Source organism: Chlorocebus sabaeus, chromosome 14, assembly GCF_047675955.1.
Source record: "Chlorocebus sabaeus isolate Y175 chromosome 14, mChlSab1.0.hap1, whole genome shotgun sequence".
Classification (NCBI taxonomy): Eukaryota; Metazoa; Chordata; class Mammalia; order Primates; family Cercopithecidae; genus Chlorocebus; species Chlorocebus sabaeus.
The window spans coordinates 106,074,717-106,089,944 of record NC_132917.1 but is presented as its reverse complement, the minus strand read 5'-3'; the positions used below and the strand labels follow the sequence as shown (position 1 = coordinate 106,089,944).

Here is a 15,228-nt window from a genome sequence, read left to right as displayed (position 1 = left end):
TGACCTTGTGATCCTCCCACCACGGCCTCCCGAAGTGCTGGGATTACAGGTGTGAGCCACCACGCCTGGCAGAATCTAGCTTTCTTATATTCTCTATGGACATCCAGTACACCAAGCACTGTTTACTGTACATGTGTATACATGGTATATGCCCCACATGTACAGTGCCACCCTAGTCACGTTTCAAGTTTCCACATATGCATGGCCTGTTTCTGGGCACCCAGATGTGTTCTTTCGGTCTGGCCTTGTGATAGTCCAACATTATCTTAACTACCACGGTTTCTGATTATATTTTATCTGTTGAGTCAAATCTCCTGGCCATTTTTCAGATGTCTCTAACTTTTTCTGGCCCTCTCTGCCATGTGAATTTTTTTTTTTTTTTTGAAACGCAGTCACACTCTGTTACCCAGGCTGGAGTGCAGCGGCATAATCTTGGCTCACTGCAACCTCCGCCTCCCAGGTTCAAACGATTCTCCTGCCTCGGTCTTCTGACTAGCTGGGACTACAGGTGTGTGCAGCCACGCTCAGCTAATTTTTGTATTTTTAGTAGAGACTGGGTTTCACCATGTTGTCCAGGCTGGTCTCAAACTCCTGACCTCAGGTGATCCATCCGCCTCGGCCTCACAAAGTGCTGGGATTACAGGATTATAGGGATGAGCCACTGCTACCAGTCTGCCATGTGAATTTTAGAATCTGCTTTTTGAGTTACACACACACACACACACACACACTCCCTGTACCTATAAGAGTTTGTATTGGAATGGCACTTTTTTTTTCTCTGGATCAGGTAGGGGATTTTTTTGTTTGTTTGTAAAAACATAATTTGCATACAATGAAATACACAGAACACAAAAGTCAATGAATTTTGATAACTCCATACACTTGCATAGGTAATACCTTAAATAAGATATAGACTATGTCTGTTACCCAGAAAGTTTGCTGTGTCCCTTTCCACTTAGTCACCCCGTTCCTTCCAAAGTCAACACTGTTCTGATTTCTGTCACTATAGATTAGCGTGGCCAACTTTTGAACTTCAGATAATTGGAAATATACAATATAGGCATGATTTCTTCTACTCAGTGTTTCTGAGGGTCATCTATTTGTTGCCTTTGTCAGTAGTTTCTTTCTTTTTATTTCTAAGTAGTATTCCACTGTATAAATATGCCACAATTAAATGGAGGTAAGTGGGGAAAACTGAGCCGTTCCCTTTTTTTGGATAATATGAATAAGCTTGCTGTGCGTATCTTATATCTTATACATGTCTTTTTGTAGATACAGATATATATCCAAGAGAAATGGAAATATTAAACGTGACATAACTGGACAAATGCATGTTTAAGTTTATAAAAAACTCCAGAACAGATCTCCAAAGTTTACCCTTTTAAACTCCTTCCAGCAACATATGAGATTTCCAGTTGTTCTACGTCCTCATTAACATTTCGTGTTGGCGATCTTTTTAATGGTAGCTTTTCTAGTAGGTGTGAAGTGATAGCTCATTGTGGCTTAAAATAAATATCTTGGTTAAAGATGGTGAGCATCTTTTCATGTTCTTATTGGTCCATTCATATGCCATTTATGAAAGTGTCTGAGTCATTTGCCCATTTTTAAAATGTTTGTCTTCTTGTTATTGGTTTGTAGGAGTTTTTCTATATTCTGGATATGAGTCATTTGCCAGATATATGCATTACACATTTTTTTCCCAGTCTGGGGCTTGACCTGTTTGTCTATCCTCATGTCTTCATTACTGTAGTATTAGAGCAATTTCTGAAATCAGTTAGTGTAGATCCTTCAGTTTTGTTCTTCATTTTCAAGACTTTTGACTATGCTATGTTCTGTGCTTTCCATTTAAAATTTAAAACCAGCTTTTCAATTTCTGCAGAAAAGTCTTTCAAGATGATAATTTAGGTCTTCCTTAATGTCAAACAATAAAATTTTATTATTTTATCCATAAAGATCTTAAATATCTTTGTTAGATAATTCTTTCATACCTTATATTTTCTAGTATTGTAAGTTTTTTTTTTCAAGTTTGTAATTTTGGGGCTAGAAATTCAAACTACTTTGGTTTTTAAAAAAATTAAACTATAAAGTCATTAATTCTAATAGCTTTTTTGTGGGTTTCTGTATAAACAGTAATGTCATTTGTGAATAATTATAATTTTATGTTTTTGTTTTCAATTCTTTTTTTTTTTTTTGAAACAGAGTCTTGCTCTGTCACCCAGGTTAGAGTGCAGTGGTGCGATCTTGGCTCACTGCAAGCTCTGCCTCCCAGGTCCAAGCAATTCTCCTGCCTCAGCCTCCCAAGTAACTGGGATTACAGGTGCCTACCACCACGCCCAGTTAATTTTTGTATTTTTAGACGAGATAGGTTTTCACCATGTTGGCTAGACTGGTCTCGAACTCCTGACCTTAGGTGATCCATCTGCCTTGGCCTCCCAACATGCTGCAATTACAGGCATGAGCCACCAAGCCCAGCCTGTTTTCAATTCTTTATAACTATTCTTGTTTTGTGATACTGGCAAAGACTCCTAATGCAGTGTTTAACTGAGATTGTGTATTACTTTCTATTGCTGCTGTAAGAAAGTACTACAGGCTGGGTGCCTTAAACAACAGAAACTTATTCACATTTCTGTAGGGTAGAAATCTGAGAGCAAGGTCTGGAACTTCAGACATTCCTTAGCTTATAGATCTCCTTCCTCTTCCTGTGTCTTCACTTGTCTTTTCTCTGTATGTGTCTGTCTCTGTGTACAAATGTCCCCTTTTTATAAGGACACAGTCGTACTGGATTAGAGCTCACCCTAAATGACTCTGATCGTCTTATTTCCACATAAGGTCCCATTCACGGGTACTGGGGATTAGGACTTCAGCATGGCTGGGGAAGAGTCATTTCAACCCATAACAGATGGCAATAGTAGACATTCTTGTCTTGTTCCTTGTTTCAAAAGGAAAGATTTTAAAATAAAAATTTTAATTTATTTTGTTTATTTTATGAGTTTATGTAATGCTTTTTCTGCATCAATTGAAATAATTAGTTGTTTTCTTTTCATTTATAAATGTGGTGAGCTAAAGGAACAGATTTTATTACTTTAAACCAATATTGCATCCCAACTTAGCCATATTATATTTTTCATATATATTTGTTGATTTCATGTGCTAACATTCAGTGTTTTTTCAGGTTTGTTTGTTTGTAAGAAAGATCTGTGATTTTCCTTCTTCCTATATCCTTATCTGGTTTGAATATCAAAGTTTTACTTTCTACTACTTTCATAAAATAAAGTAAGGATATGTTCCCTCTTTCATTTATCTTTTTATCCTTAGGAACATTTATTCTGTGAAACTGGAATTAGGTGGTTCCTGAGTGTTTAGTGGAAGATCCATCTGGACCCGGTGCTTGCTTTGTAGGATAGACAGTGTCTATTAAATCAGGATGTAACCAGTGCTCTGTGCTGTGAAAAGAAGTGGGGCCTTTAGAAGCCTATATAGCTTTTGTAACCAGTCTCCAAGTAAAGAACACAGAAACTTTCTTTGAAACTTACAGGTAATATAAAACCTGTGGCTCCCAGCCCCATGTGTAGCCAGAAAGAATAGAATTGTCATTTTTGAACTGAGGTTTAGTTAACTTCCTGAGGAGTAAGGGAAGACACCAAAAGTCATCAGTTCTTTTTTTTTTTTTTTTTTTTTTTTTTGAGACGGAGTTTCACTCTTGTCACCCAGGCTGGAGTGCAGTGGCGCAATCTCTGCTCACAGCCACCTCTGCCTCCCAGGTTCAAGTGATCCTCCTGCCTCAGCCTCTCAAGTAGCTGGAATTACAGGCATGTGCCATCACATCTGGCTAATTTTTGCATTTTTAATAGCGGTGGGGTTTCACCATGTTGGCCAGGCTGGTCTCGAACTCCTGACCTCAGGTGGTCCACCCGCCTGGACCTCCCAAAGTGCTGGGATTACAGGCGTAAGCCACCATGCCCGGCCAAAAGTCATCAGTTCTTTTAAAATGATGCCAGATACTGAATAAAAGATAATGTTTCCGTGTACATTTGTAGAAAAAGATTCGCATTTTTACATTAGCATTTTTAAAGATGCTGACTAAGATTCTGATTATCACCAGTGGCAAAATCTTTAAAATGACAATGTGCCTATTCTTAACCTGGTAGGAAATAATTACTAATATTTTTATTTTGACCCTTAGCACATATTGCTTTATACTATTACTGATTTATTTTTCTAGTCCTAGTTCCTTAAGAGGACGGGGAGACTCTTAGGAAGTGGGATTGTGTCTTATAATTGTTTATTTTGGTTTTTTTGCACACTTAGAGGTGCTTGCTACATATGCAGTGTTAGCTTTAATTAAATTATGGTCCTTGAGCATACTCACATTTTCCAATCTCTTCCCTTCCTGGGTATGTATTTTGAAATTCTAAGAAAACATTAAAATGTTGATCTTTTAAATTACTATAATCATGCTTTTTAAGTGAATTTTTTAAATTTAATATTCTTATTTTTATTTTTAAATAGAGACCAAGTCTCAATATGTTGCCCAGGCTGGTCTTGAACTCTTGGGCACAAGTGATCTTCCTGCCTTGGCCTCCCAAAGTGTTAGGATTATAGGTAAGCCTTAAAGTGAAGTTCTAACAAAAAGTTTACATTTTAGATGATTTTGAGATCACACAGTAAAGTATGAATTGTACACCTTAGAGAAACGTTTCATTTCATTACCATGTTGAAACTTCTCTGATTCAGAACCCCAGCAGGTTATATTTAATGAAAATACAGAGGTGTGGCCTAAAGTTTATCTTTTTATGATTCATATTTTATCTAAGTAAATATATCATGTGAATTAGGTCATGGAGAGAATTTTCCCACTGCTTAAAAAAATAGTTTTTAAAATTATTATTATTATTATTATTATTGTTGTTGTTTTTGTGAGATGGAGTTTTGCTCTTGTCACCCAGGCTGGAGTGCAGTGATATGATCTCGGCACACTGCAACCTCTGCTTCCCGGGTTCAAGCGATTCTCCTACCTCAGCCTCCTGAGTAGCTGGGATTACAGGCGCCCACCACCACGCCTGGCTAACTTTTCTGTGTGTGTGTATTTTTAGTAGAGACGGGGTTTCGCCACGTTGGGCAGGCTGGTCTTGAACTCCTGACCTCAGGTGATCCACCTGCCTCAGCCTCCCAAAGTGCTGGGATTACAGGCATGAGCCACCACTCCTAGCCAATATTTTAATTCTTTTTTCTTTTTCTTTTTTTATTTTTTCTGTGTGAAAGCATCTCACACTGTTTCCCAGGCTGGAGTGTAGTGGTGCCATCATAGCTCACTGAAGCCACAAACCGCTGAGCTCAAGCAACTCTTCGGCCTTAGCCTCCTGAGGAGGAGGGAATACAGGTGTGCCCCACCATGCCTGGCTAATGTTTTATATTTTTTTGTAGAGACAGGGTTAAGGATAAGTCATTTTTAAGTGCTAGCATGTTACTTCTTCAGCTTTCATTTACCTCCATGTAATTCTGCATTATTAGCATTTAATTACCAAAGCAAGTCCTTAATTTAAAGGCTTGTAACAGGAAGCTTATCTTTAGCAAGGCTTGAGTAGCTAGTTTACTAGATAGTGAAACAATATTGCATTTCTTTTTAAATATAGAGTTATGACTTTTTAGTAAACCATATATTTGTTTACAGCTCTCTCTCCCCTCCCCTTCTCTATCTACCCCAGGATTTAGACTAAATATGAGGAGTTTGATTCTTTCTATAATATTCTTTACTGCAAATGTGTTTAGTTTATCCCTTGTGCTAACTGAAGACAGGGGCTGGAATTATGGATAATATACTTTTAAGAAGCTAAATAAAAGCAGTTTGATTATAGGTGCCCAGCGTTTGTTTCTCTATTCCTTCCGCAAAGTAAGACACAATTTATATTTTAAATAGCAGAACTGCTTACTCCTGCCATTTAAAAAAGACAACCTTGATTGATTCATCAATGAAGGAAGAAGTATTTTGTATTACTTCACTTTCACTAACTTAGATGTCTGGAAGCCGACATTTCAGTATCTGGGTTTTACTCATTAGCATTTACATGGAGAAAAAAATAGTGTCTAGGTGGGTTTTGGTAGTTGTGTTTGGTTGGGACAAATACGTGACGTTGTTTAAGAGCTGTTTGTGCCAGAGACTATTTGTAGAAGCCTGCAGGAGTTCTGCACCCGGCCTCACCTGGGATTCTGGGGATGTTCCCACAGCCCCGAGGTAGATGGACATGATTCCTTCTCTGGGGTGCCTTTTGAGCCTCCCTCTACACTTCCCCCATCTCTTTTCCATAGTTTCTGTGAAGATGAGCTCCCATAAATGAGTGTGAAGATGTCGTGGGGTGGGGCAGGTGTGTGAGTGTGTTTCTGGCTTATGATGCAGGCTGTCTTTTGGTGGAGGTGAACGGGTTACCCATATCTGAGGACAGAGGACAGCATAGTTTAATCTCTTGGTGCCCAGCTTGGGAAATAAAAACCTGAGGCAAGCTGGTAGTTTGAGAGAGGAATAGGAGCTGATCCAGACTGGGAGGGAATCATAGTACTTATGATGAGATCCAAAAGTTTGAGTGCCGTGTGCCGGCTGTCAGCATTTCGTATGAGCTGACTGACTTCATGCAACAATCCTGTGAAGTAGGTACCGTTATTATGCTCATTTCACAGATGAGGCAATTGAGACTGGAATAGCCAAGTGTCTGTTCAGGCTGCTGTAACAAACTACCATACACTAGGTAATTAATAGACAATAGGAATGTATTGCTCTCAGTTCTGGAGGCCAGGAAGTCCAAGATCGAGGCATGGTAGGCTCAGTGTTTGGTGAGGGTCCGTCCCTCAAGGGTGGTGCCTTCCAGCTGCCTCCTCACACAGTGGATGGAAGGAAAAAATAAGCGCTCTGGGGCCTCTTTGACAAGGGCACTAATGCCGTTCGTAAGGGTTCCACCCTCATGATGTAATCACCTCCCAGTTGCCCCACTTCCCAACACTACTACTCTGGGGATAAGTTTCAACATATGAATTTTAGGGGGACACAAACATTCTGACCATAGCAACAAGTAATTTGCTCAAGTGATGGGAAACAAACAGGAAGGACTGACATGTCCACAGACAAGCCTCCTCCGCCCTGGGGTACCCCCCTCCTGGGGGTTTTGTTGAGCTAGGGAAGGGGGCTGGAGTCTCACTCATGTGTAGTTGTCATTACCTCCATGGATGGGGGCAGACAAGAAATTGTGGAGTTCCGAAATTTTCTAGTTGAAAGGCACCAAAGAAGTTCTCTGATTCCTTCCCTTCCCTGATGCGTAAACCTTTCTTGAATATTTCTGAGAGGTCTTCCCCACTTTGCTGGAATGCCTCTGAGTATTAGGAACTTAAGCTCTCATGAAGCAGCACTGTTCCATGTTCAGAGAGCTTGAGGTGAGGAAGTGATAATGACAGGGAACCTTTCACTTCCCAGCTGCCCTGCAGCTCCCGTCATTCTCTGCAGTCCTCTTTCCAGCTCTCTGATCCCCTGCCCTGCTCCTGATCACAGGGACTGTGCCTTTGAGTTTGCTTCTGGCCGCCTGAGAAGTCAGAAAGGCCACCTTGCCTGGTCTTCTCCCTCTGACTTTGTGGAGTGTGAAGCCACAGTTCTCCACAGACGATGAAGTAGGAGGCCACAGGCTCTCACTTTCAGTGGGAGCCAGGGACCGGTCCACACATCCACTGAATAGCTCCACTCGCCACCTGAAAGCCTTTCGAGCTCCGAGGCACACCTTTACTCTCCAAATGAATACATTTCCTCCGGAGCTGGGGCTGATGCACCTGCCTTTTTGGGAAGAACACAAAGGAATCCAAGGCCTGGCACCTGCCTCAGTGTCCCTGACAGGATCCTGCAACTGTGGTTGTGTTCATTGACTGAAGTACATATTCAAGTAGCTGTAGAAACTCAGGGAAGACCAATGAGGATCACTTCTGCCTTTTTCAGAAATCCTTTTTTTTTTTTTTTTAGTGGGGTCTCATTATATTGCCCAGGCTGGCCTCCAGCTCCTGGGGTCAAGTCATCCTCCTGCCTCACAGAAATCCTTTTGTTATGTTGCCTGTGGGTGAATGCATGCATTTGTCTTCTGCCTGCAAGCGTGTCTCCCAGGAGCAATGCGAGGAGGCTCCAGGTGACTCTGTGTGGGGACCGAGCAGGATGGCATGTGATCACAAGCACGTGCGTGTGTGTGTATGGGTGTGTGTGGAGGCGTGTATGTGTGGTTTTCTGCTGGGATCTCTTGCTGTCCGATGGGGGAGGTCAGTGGGGAAATGGTTTCTTTCCATTTTTTGACAGCGTGGAATGGTTTCCTTTAATGAACATGCTAACTAGGGAATCCACGTATCATTATTGCAGCCTCTGTTTCTGCTTCTTCCTTGTTCCTCTAAAATTAGTTTTCCTCTTTCTCTTCCAGCAGATCAGCCAGTAGACATGATGAACATCAAAGCCTTTACGCTTGTCTCTGCCGTGGAGCGGGAGCTGCTGATGGGCGACAAGGAGCGCATCAACATAGAGTGTGTGGAGTGCTGCGGCAGGGACCTCTACGTGGGTACCAACGACTGCTTCGTCTACCACTTCCTGTTGGAGGAGAGGCCAGTGCCTGCCGGGCCGGCCACGTTCACTGCCACCAAACAGCTGCACAGACACCTGGGCTTCAAGAAGCCAGTGAACGAGCTGCGCGCAGCCTCAGCACTCAACAGGCTGCTGGTGCTGTGTGACAACTCCATCAGCCTGGTCAACATGCTGAACCTCGAGCCCGTGCCCTCGGGGGCCCGCATCAAGGGGGCAGCCACGTTTGCACTGAATGAGAACCCTGTGAGCGGGGACCCATTCTGTGTAGAAGTTTGCATCATCTCTGTCAAACGCAGAACCATCCAGATGTTTCTGGTGTATGAGGACCGGGTGCAGATCGTCAAGGAGGTGTCGACCTCCGAGCAGCCCCTCGCTGTGGCTGTGGACGGCCACTTCCTGTGTCTGGCTCTGACCACTCAGTACATCATCCACAACTACAGCACGGGCGTCTCCCAGGACCTGTTTCCCTACTGCAGCGAGGAGAGGCCGCCGATCGTCAAGAGGATAGGGAGACAGGAGTTCCTGCTGGCGGGCCCCGGAGGGCTGGGTGAGGAGGATGCGTTTGTGCACCTGGTCTTTTTGGGTGGCCTCCGTGACTGCATGTTGAAACTGGAGAGTGAGATTGGCGCTGTGCAGAATAAATCCTCAGTGACATTGCGCATGTGTGGCAAGACAGAGGCAGCAGTGCTTGACCAGTGCTTAATGAAATCCAGTTCCATTGTTCTGTGAACATGGGGTTGGAGTCATCAAACCAGTTTCTTTCACACTGAAGTGGAGCTTGAAGACAGCTCTGGTGGTGTTACCAGGAAGGGCGGATATTCTCCGCCCTTAGTCATCTTGGGAGAAAGATTTTGGCCAAGAGACAATTCAGAGATAGCAGAGAGCTTTAGGAAGGGAAATAGAGAACAGAGAGTTTATATGGAGAGAGACAGTAAGTTCTGAAAGATGAGGGAGAGTGGAAGCTGAGAGAGTAAGCCAGCAGCCCTGAGAGTTCTGCATCAGGTTTTTATGATGCTGGATTTTTTCTTGGAAGTTCCCACCTTTGTCTTAAGTTTCTGCCTTTTTCCTTTGTCTGGTTTTCCCACTTCTGCCTTAAGTCCCCGCCTTTTTCTCCTGCCTACTTTCTACCCTGAGCTTGTGGGGCCCTCTCTTACTATTAGTTGGTGCGCATGTACAGCCGGTGTTGGATGTGAATCCCACCGAATGGCTGCATTGCTCATTACCTCCACCCCAGGAAGGTTGTACAGCGGTTAGGTCCATACTTACTGCACCTGCATGTCTCTTTGGAATTTCTCCTTTACCCTCTTTCTCTCCTCTCTCCTCATATCTAGCATGCATTTTGTTTGTTTGTTTGTTTTGTTTTGTTTTGAGACAGAGTCTCACTCTATTGCCCAGGCTGGAGTGCAGTGGCACAATATTGGCTCACTGCAGCCTCCACCTCCCAGGTTCAAGCGATTCTCCCTGCCTCAGCCTCCCAAGTAGCTGAGATTTCAGGCATGCACCACCACGCCTGGCTAATTTTTGTATTTTTAGTAGAGATGGGGTTTCACCATGTTGGCCAGGTTGGTCTTGAACTCCTGACCTCAAGTGATCTGTCCACCTCGGCCTCCCAAAGTGTTGGGATTACAAGCATGAGCCACCGCGCCTGGCCAGCTTGCATCTTTTTGATGGTCTCTGGGATGTGGGATTTTCCAGACCTCCCTTTTCTCAGGGCCTCTTCGCTCCTGCTTATGTCTACCTATCTACCCACTCCAACAGTGGGAAAATTCTTTTAAGTAAATAACTACAAAAATAACTTCAGGCCGGACACGGTGGCCCACACCTGTAATCCCAACACTTTGGGAGGCCAAAGCGGGTGGATCACCTGAGGTCGGGAGTTCGAGACCAGCCTGACCAACATGGAGAAACCTTGTCTCTACTAAAAATACAAAATTAGCCAGGCATGATGGTGCATGCCTGTAATCCCAGCTACTCGGGAGGCTGAGGCAGGAGAATTGCTTGAACCCAGGAGGCGGAGGTTGCGTTGAGCCAAGATCGCGCCATTGCACTCCAACCTGAGCAACAAGAGTGAAACTCTGTCCAAAAAAAAAAAAAAAAGAACCTGAAAACTCCGTAAGCGTTCCTGGTAAGATTTTCCCACGTGGGTGGGTTGTCATTTGATTGTTTTTGCTCCTTATTCTAAAAAGGAGTTGAGGCCAGGCGAGGTGGCTCATGCCTGTAATGCCAGCCCTTTGGGAGGCTGCGGCAGGCAGATCACCTGAGGTCAGGAGTTCGAGACCAGCCTGGCCGAAAGGTGAAACACTATCTCTACTAAAAATACAAAAATTAGCCTGGTACGGTGGCGAGCACCTGTAATCCCAGCTACTCAGGAGGCTGAGGCAGGAGAATCACTTGAACCCTGGAGGGGTGCGGAGGTTACGGTGAGCTGAGATCGTGCCACTGCACTCTAGCCTGGGTGACAGAGTGAGACTCTGTCTAAAAGAAATAAAATAAATAAATAAAAATGAAAAGGAGTTGAAGTAGCTCACTAAGTATTTTCAATGTCAGGTACATAACATTTTCTCTTTTGTGTCCTGTCATTTCATCCCACCAAAAAGTTTTTCATAGCTAGCTCCTCAAAAGGGGCTTTAGTGGTTCTTCTGTGGCCTTACCTAATTCTCCGGACAGCCTTATCAAAATTAAGAATCAGTGCTTTAACCTTTGTGATGTCTCCTGGTATTTTCTTCCAGCCAGGGGTGGCTCATGTTAGAATTCATGTATATGTTCATGGTACAGGGATGCTGGCGAGAGTGCGTTCCCTTTAACACTGGTATTTTTTATCCTTGGAGAGTTTTTGTATAGACACCTCATTTCAAAGTGCTGAGTGCAAACACATTTTCTTGTGACAAACGAGAATTCCTGTCACGAACTATTTGATGTATATGTCTTGATTTTCACTTTAAAAAATATATATATACATACTTTATTTTTTAGAGCAGTTTTAGGTTCACAGCAAAACTGAGGGGAAAGTACACAGAATTCCCATGGACCTCCTGCCCTCCCGTTATCCATACGACAGTGGTACAGGGACACGTTGTTAGCACCCAAAGCCCGTAGTTCATATTAGGGACCGTGCTCAACAAATGTGTTATGACATGAATCCACCATTATAGTGTCATTCACAATCCTTTCACCACCTTAAAAGTCCTTTGTGCTCCATCTGTTCATCTCTCCCTTCCCCTAAGCCCCAGCAGCCGCTGATCTTTTTGCTGTTTCCATGGGTTTTTTCTTTTCCACAGTGTCATCTAGTTGGGACCATACAGTATGTAGCCTTTTCAGATTGACTTCTTTCACTTGGTTATAGGGTTTTCTCTTTCCCCCCACCCTCGCCCAGGCTGGAGTACAGTGGTGCAATCTCGGCTCACTGCAACCTCTGCCTCCCGGGTTCAAGTGATTCTCATGCCTTAACCTCCCGAGTAGCTGGGATTACAGGCATGTACCACCATGCCCATCTAATTTTTGTGTTTTTAGTAGAGATGGGTTTTCACCATGTTGGCCAGGCTGGTCTCAAACTCCTGACCTCAAGGGATCCACTGACCTCGGCCTCCCAAAGTGCTGGGATTACAGGTGTGAGCCACTGCACCCAGCCGGTAATATGCATTTAAGTTTCCTCCATGTCTTTTTATGGTTTGACACTATAGAGTCTTACTTTTTGAAGAAAAAATTCTTTAGCCCAGCCACATTTTTTTCCGAAAAATTGAGGAATTCCGTACTGTGAAATTTTTTTATTGTAGAAAACATATGTAAACTTATATAATAAAGAGAATAGCATAATGAACCAGGTAGAGACATCACCCAACATCAGGCATTCTCAGTTTATACATGTTTATTTTGAGGCAAATCCCAGACATCATAGCATTTCATCTGTAAACATTTTAGTACATATTTCTAAGTTACAGATACCTAAGAAAACCAAACCACAATTCCTAAAAAACCTGACAGTAATTCCTTAATATCAAATATATCTAGATGTGTCCTATTTCTCCTATTAGCATACATCATAATAGACATAAATACATATATACATTTCTGTTTAAGTGTTTGTATGTTTATTGTTCAGTTTGTTTGAATCAGTTTCATACAAGGCCCATACATTGCAATTGATCTGTTACTTTTTCTGTTTTAATGTCAGTTTTCTGCTTCATCTCTTTTTTGCTTTTCTTTAATTTTTTTGTTGAAGAAATTGGGTGGTTTCATGTATCGTGTCCCACAATCTGGATTTTAATATTTTCATTCCCATAGTATTGTTTAACATGCCTCTCTGACCTCTGTGTTTTCTTCAACTAGAAATTAGGAGAATCAGGGTTTTTAAAAATTTGCTTGTTTTGTGGGGTGGCAAGACTAGTTCGTAGTGGTGGAGTACCTCTGTCAGGGTTACACAATGCCTTCGTCGCTCTGTAATGTTAACAGCTATTGACAGTTACTGCTGAGATCAATTCGGTTATTCAGTTTTCAATATGGGAGTCTCTTCTGTCTTACAGAAATGGCTTTCTGAAAAGTATCATTATAAACTTATGGACGTAAATGTATGTGATGTGCTTGGTTTCATCCATGCCTGCTGGGAGTTTATTCAGGTGGACTCTTCAGTCCCTTCTTCATGCCACTAGAAATCTGATTGCTTCTTTGACTTTCAGGATGCTCCCAACTCACCTCGTACATTTCTTGTCCTGGGTCTGGTTTCAGCCATTTCTCCAAAAAGCCCCGATGTTTACAGACCACAGTCTGGGAGCTAGGGGTGCTTGTTGCTCATGTTTCTAGGCCCTTCTTTCAGTAGACAGTGCTGGGAAGTATGTCTTTTTTGTTTTATTTTCTTCTTTTAGAAACGAGGTCTTGCTCTGTTGCCCAGACTGGCCTTGAACTCCTGGGCTCAAGCAGGCCTCCTGCCTCAGCTTCCCAGGTAGCTGGGACTCTAGGTGTGCACTACTGCACCTGGGCAAGTATATATTTTGTAAAGATAATTTCATTGTGAAATCATGTTGATAAAACCAATCCATCATTGTACCTGTATTTCCTTTCAACCACACCAAAGATCTTACTTCTCTACTACCTCAACATAGTTACTCCTTTGATTTATCCCGCAGTACATACAACAGAGTAACAGGACCAACACTACCGCTCCCACAGTATAATTATTGGAAACTTTGATGGTTTGTGGTTCTTTCTGTCCTTAGGGTATTAGAAATATAGTCAAATTACTGTGTTTCAAAGTCACTTGGAGTATTTCTTCTCTGTGTGGTTATGCCATCAACCAGATTTATACTTAGATTTGTTTGTTTCATTTTACTTTTGATTTTTAGAAATTGCTTTGGTTTATTTTTTATTATATAAATGTTTACAAAGTTCCAGGACAGATGGATACAGCAAGATACCATCAAAGAGGTCTAAGCTTATAGCCATTTTTTTGCCAAGTCTCCCTCTCCCATAGGTAACCTTTATTTTTAGGGTTTATTCTTGCATTTTAAAATACAACGTAAATATGTAAATATTTGTATCTCCTCCTTCTTGGCCAAATGGTAGCGTACTTTTCCTCACCTTGCCTTTTTTTTTTTTTTTTTTTTTTTACTTAGTATATTAACGTGGTCACTTCAGAGTATAATATAGAGGTATTCCTCCTTGATTTGTATAGCTGTGCACTGTTCTGCTGTGTGGAGGAACCATAATGCGTTCCATCTATTAATGGACATTTGGGGTCTTTTTCAGTCTTTAGCTATTCCTAGGAACTTATATTTGCATGTATGCATGTGTGTTTTCAGTGTATCTTGGTAAGCTTTCTAGAAAGGAGATAGCAGAGTCAGAGTATAAATGCGAGGTGTTGCCATAGTCTCCCTTGATAAAGGTTGCACCATGTTATTTCTCCCCAGCAACCTATGAAAGTACCTGTTTCCCTCCAGCTTTGCCAGCAGAGGATGTTGTCCAAACGTGTGTGTTTTTGCCTGTCTAGTATATGAGAAATGGTTTCATGGTGTAGTTTTAATTTCCATTTCCCTTGTTTATGTGCATGGTTGAACATTTTTCACATGTTTAAAAACTATTTATATTTCTTCTAATGGGAATTATCTCTTCTTATCTCTAGCCCTTCTTAAATTATTTTTGTTTTTTTAGTATTCTTTATATATGTGAGATACCAACTTCTCTGTTATGTAAGTTTCAAGTATTTGTTTCCATGTTTTACTGTGCAAAAGCTTTTTTAAAAAATTTGATGTAATCTCACCAGGTGTGGTGGCATGTGCCTGTGGTCCCAGCTACAGGAAGCTGAGGCAGGAGGACCGCTTGAGCCCAGGAGTTCGAGGCTGTGGTGCTCTGTAATTCTGCCTGTAACTAGGCACTGCACTCTAGCCTGTGCAACACAGCAAGACTGCATCTCAAAAAGAAAAAGAAAATTCTGTGTAATCAAATGTATCAATATTTTCTGATATTACTTCTTGAATTTGAGTTATAATTAGGAAGATTTCTTTGTCTTCCAGGTTAAAGACAAATTCACTTGTGTTTTCTTCTAGTACTTGTGTGGTTTTATTTTTTTTTTGAGAGAGTCTAGCTCTGTTGCCCAAACTGGAGTGCAGTGGCACCATCTCAGCTCACTGCAATCTCCACCTCCC

General features: G+C 42.1%; 1 protein-coding gene across 2 annotated transcripts in view; it reads left to right on the top strand.

Moving 5' to 3' along the window:
- TGFBRAP1 (transforming growth factor beta receptor associated protein 1) overlaps positions 1-15,228 on the top strand; it is a 64,676-nt gene that overhangs the window by 12,547 nt on the left and 36,901 nt on the right. The window contains exon 2 of one of the 2 annotated variants that reach the window (XM_008008278.3): positions 8,436-9,140. In XM_008008278.3, coding sequence (XP_008006469.2) covers positions 8,453-9,140 — 688 coding nt within the window. In that variant the 5' untranslated portion in view covers positions 8,436-8,452. The remainder of the gene's footprint in view (positions 1-8,435; positions 9,141-15,228) is intronic. The other variant, XM_008008279.3, reaches the window with a different exon arrangement.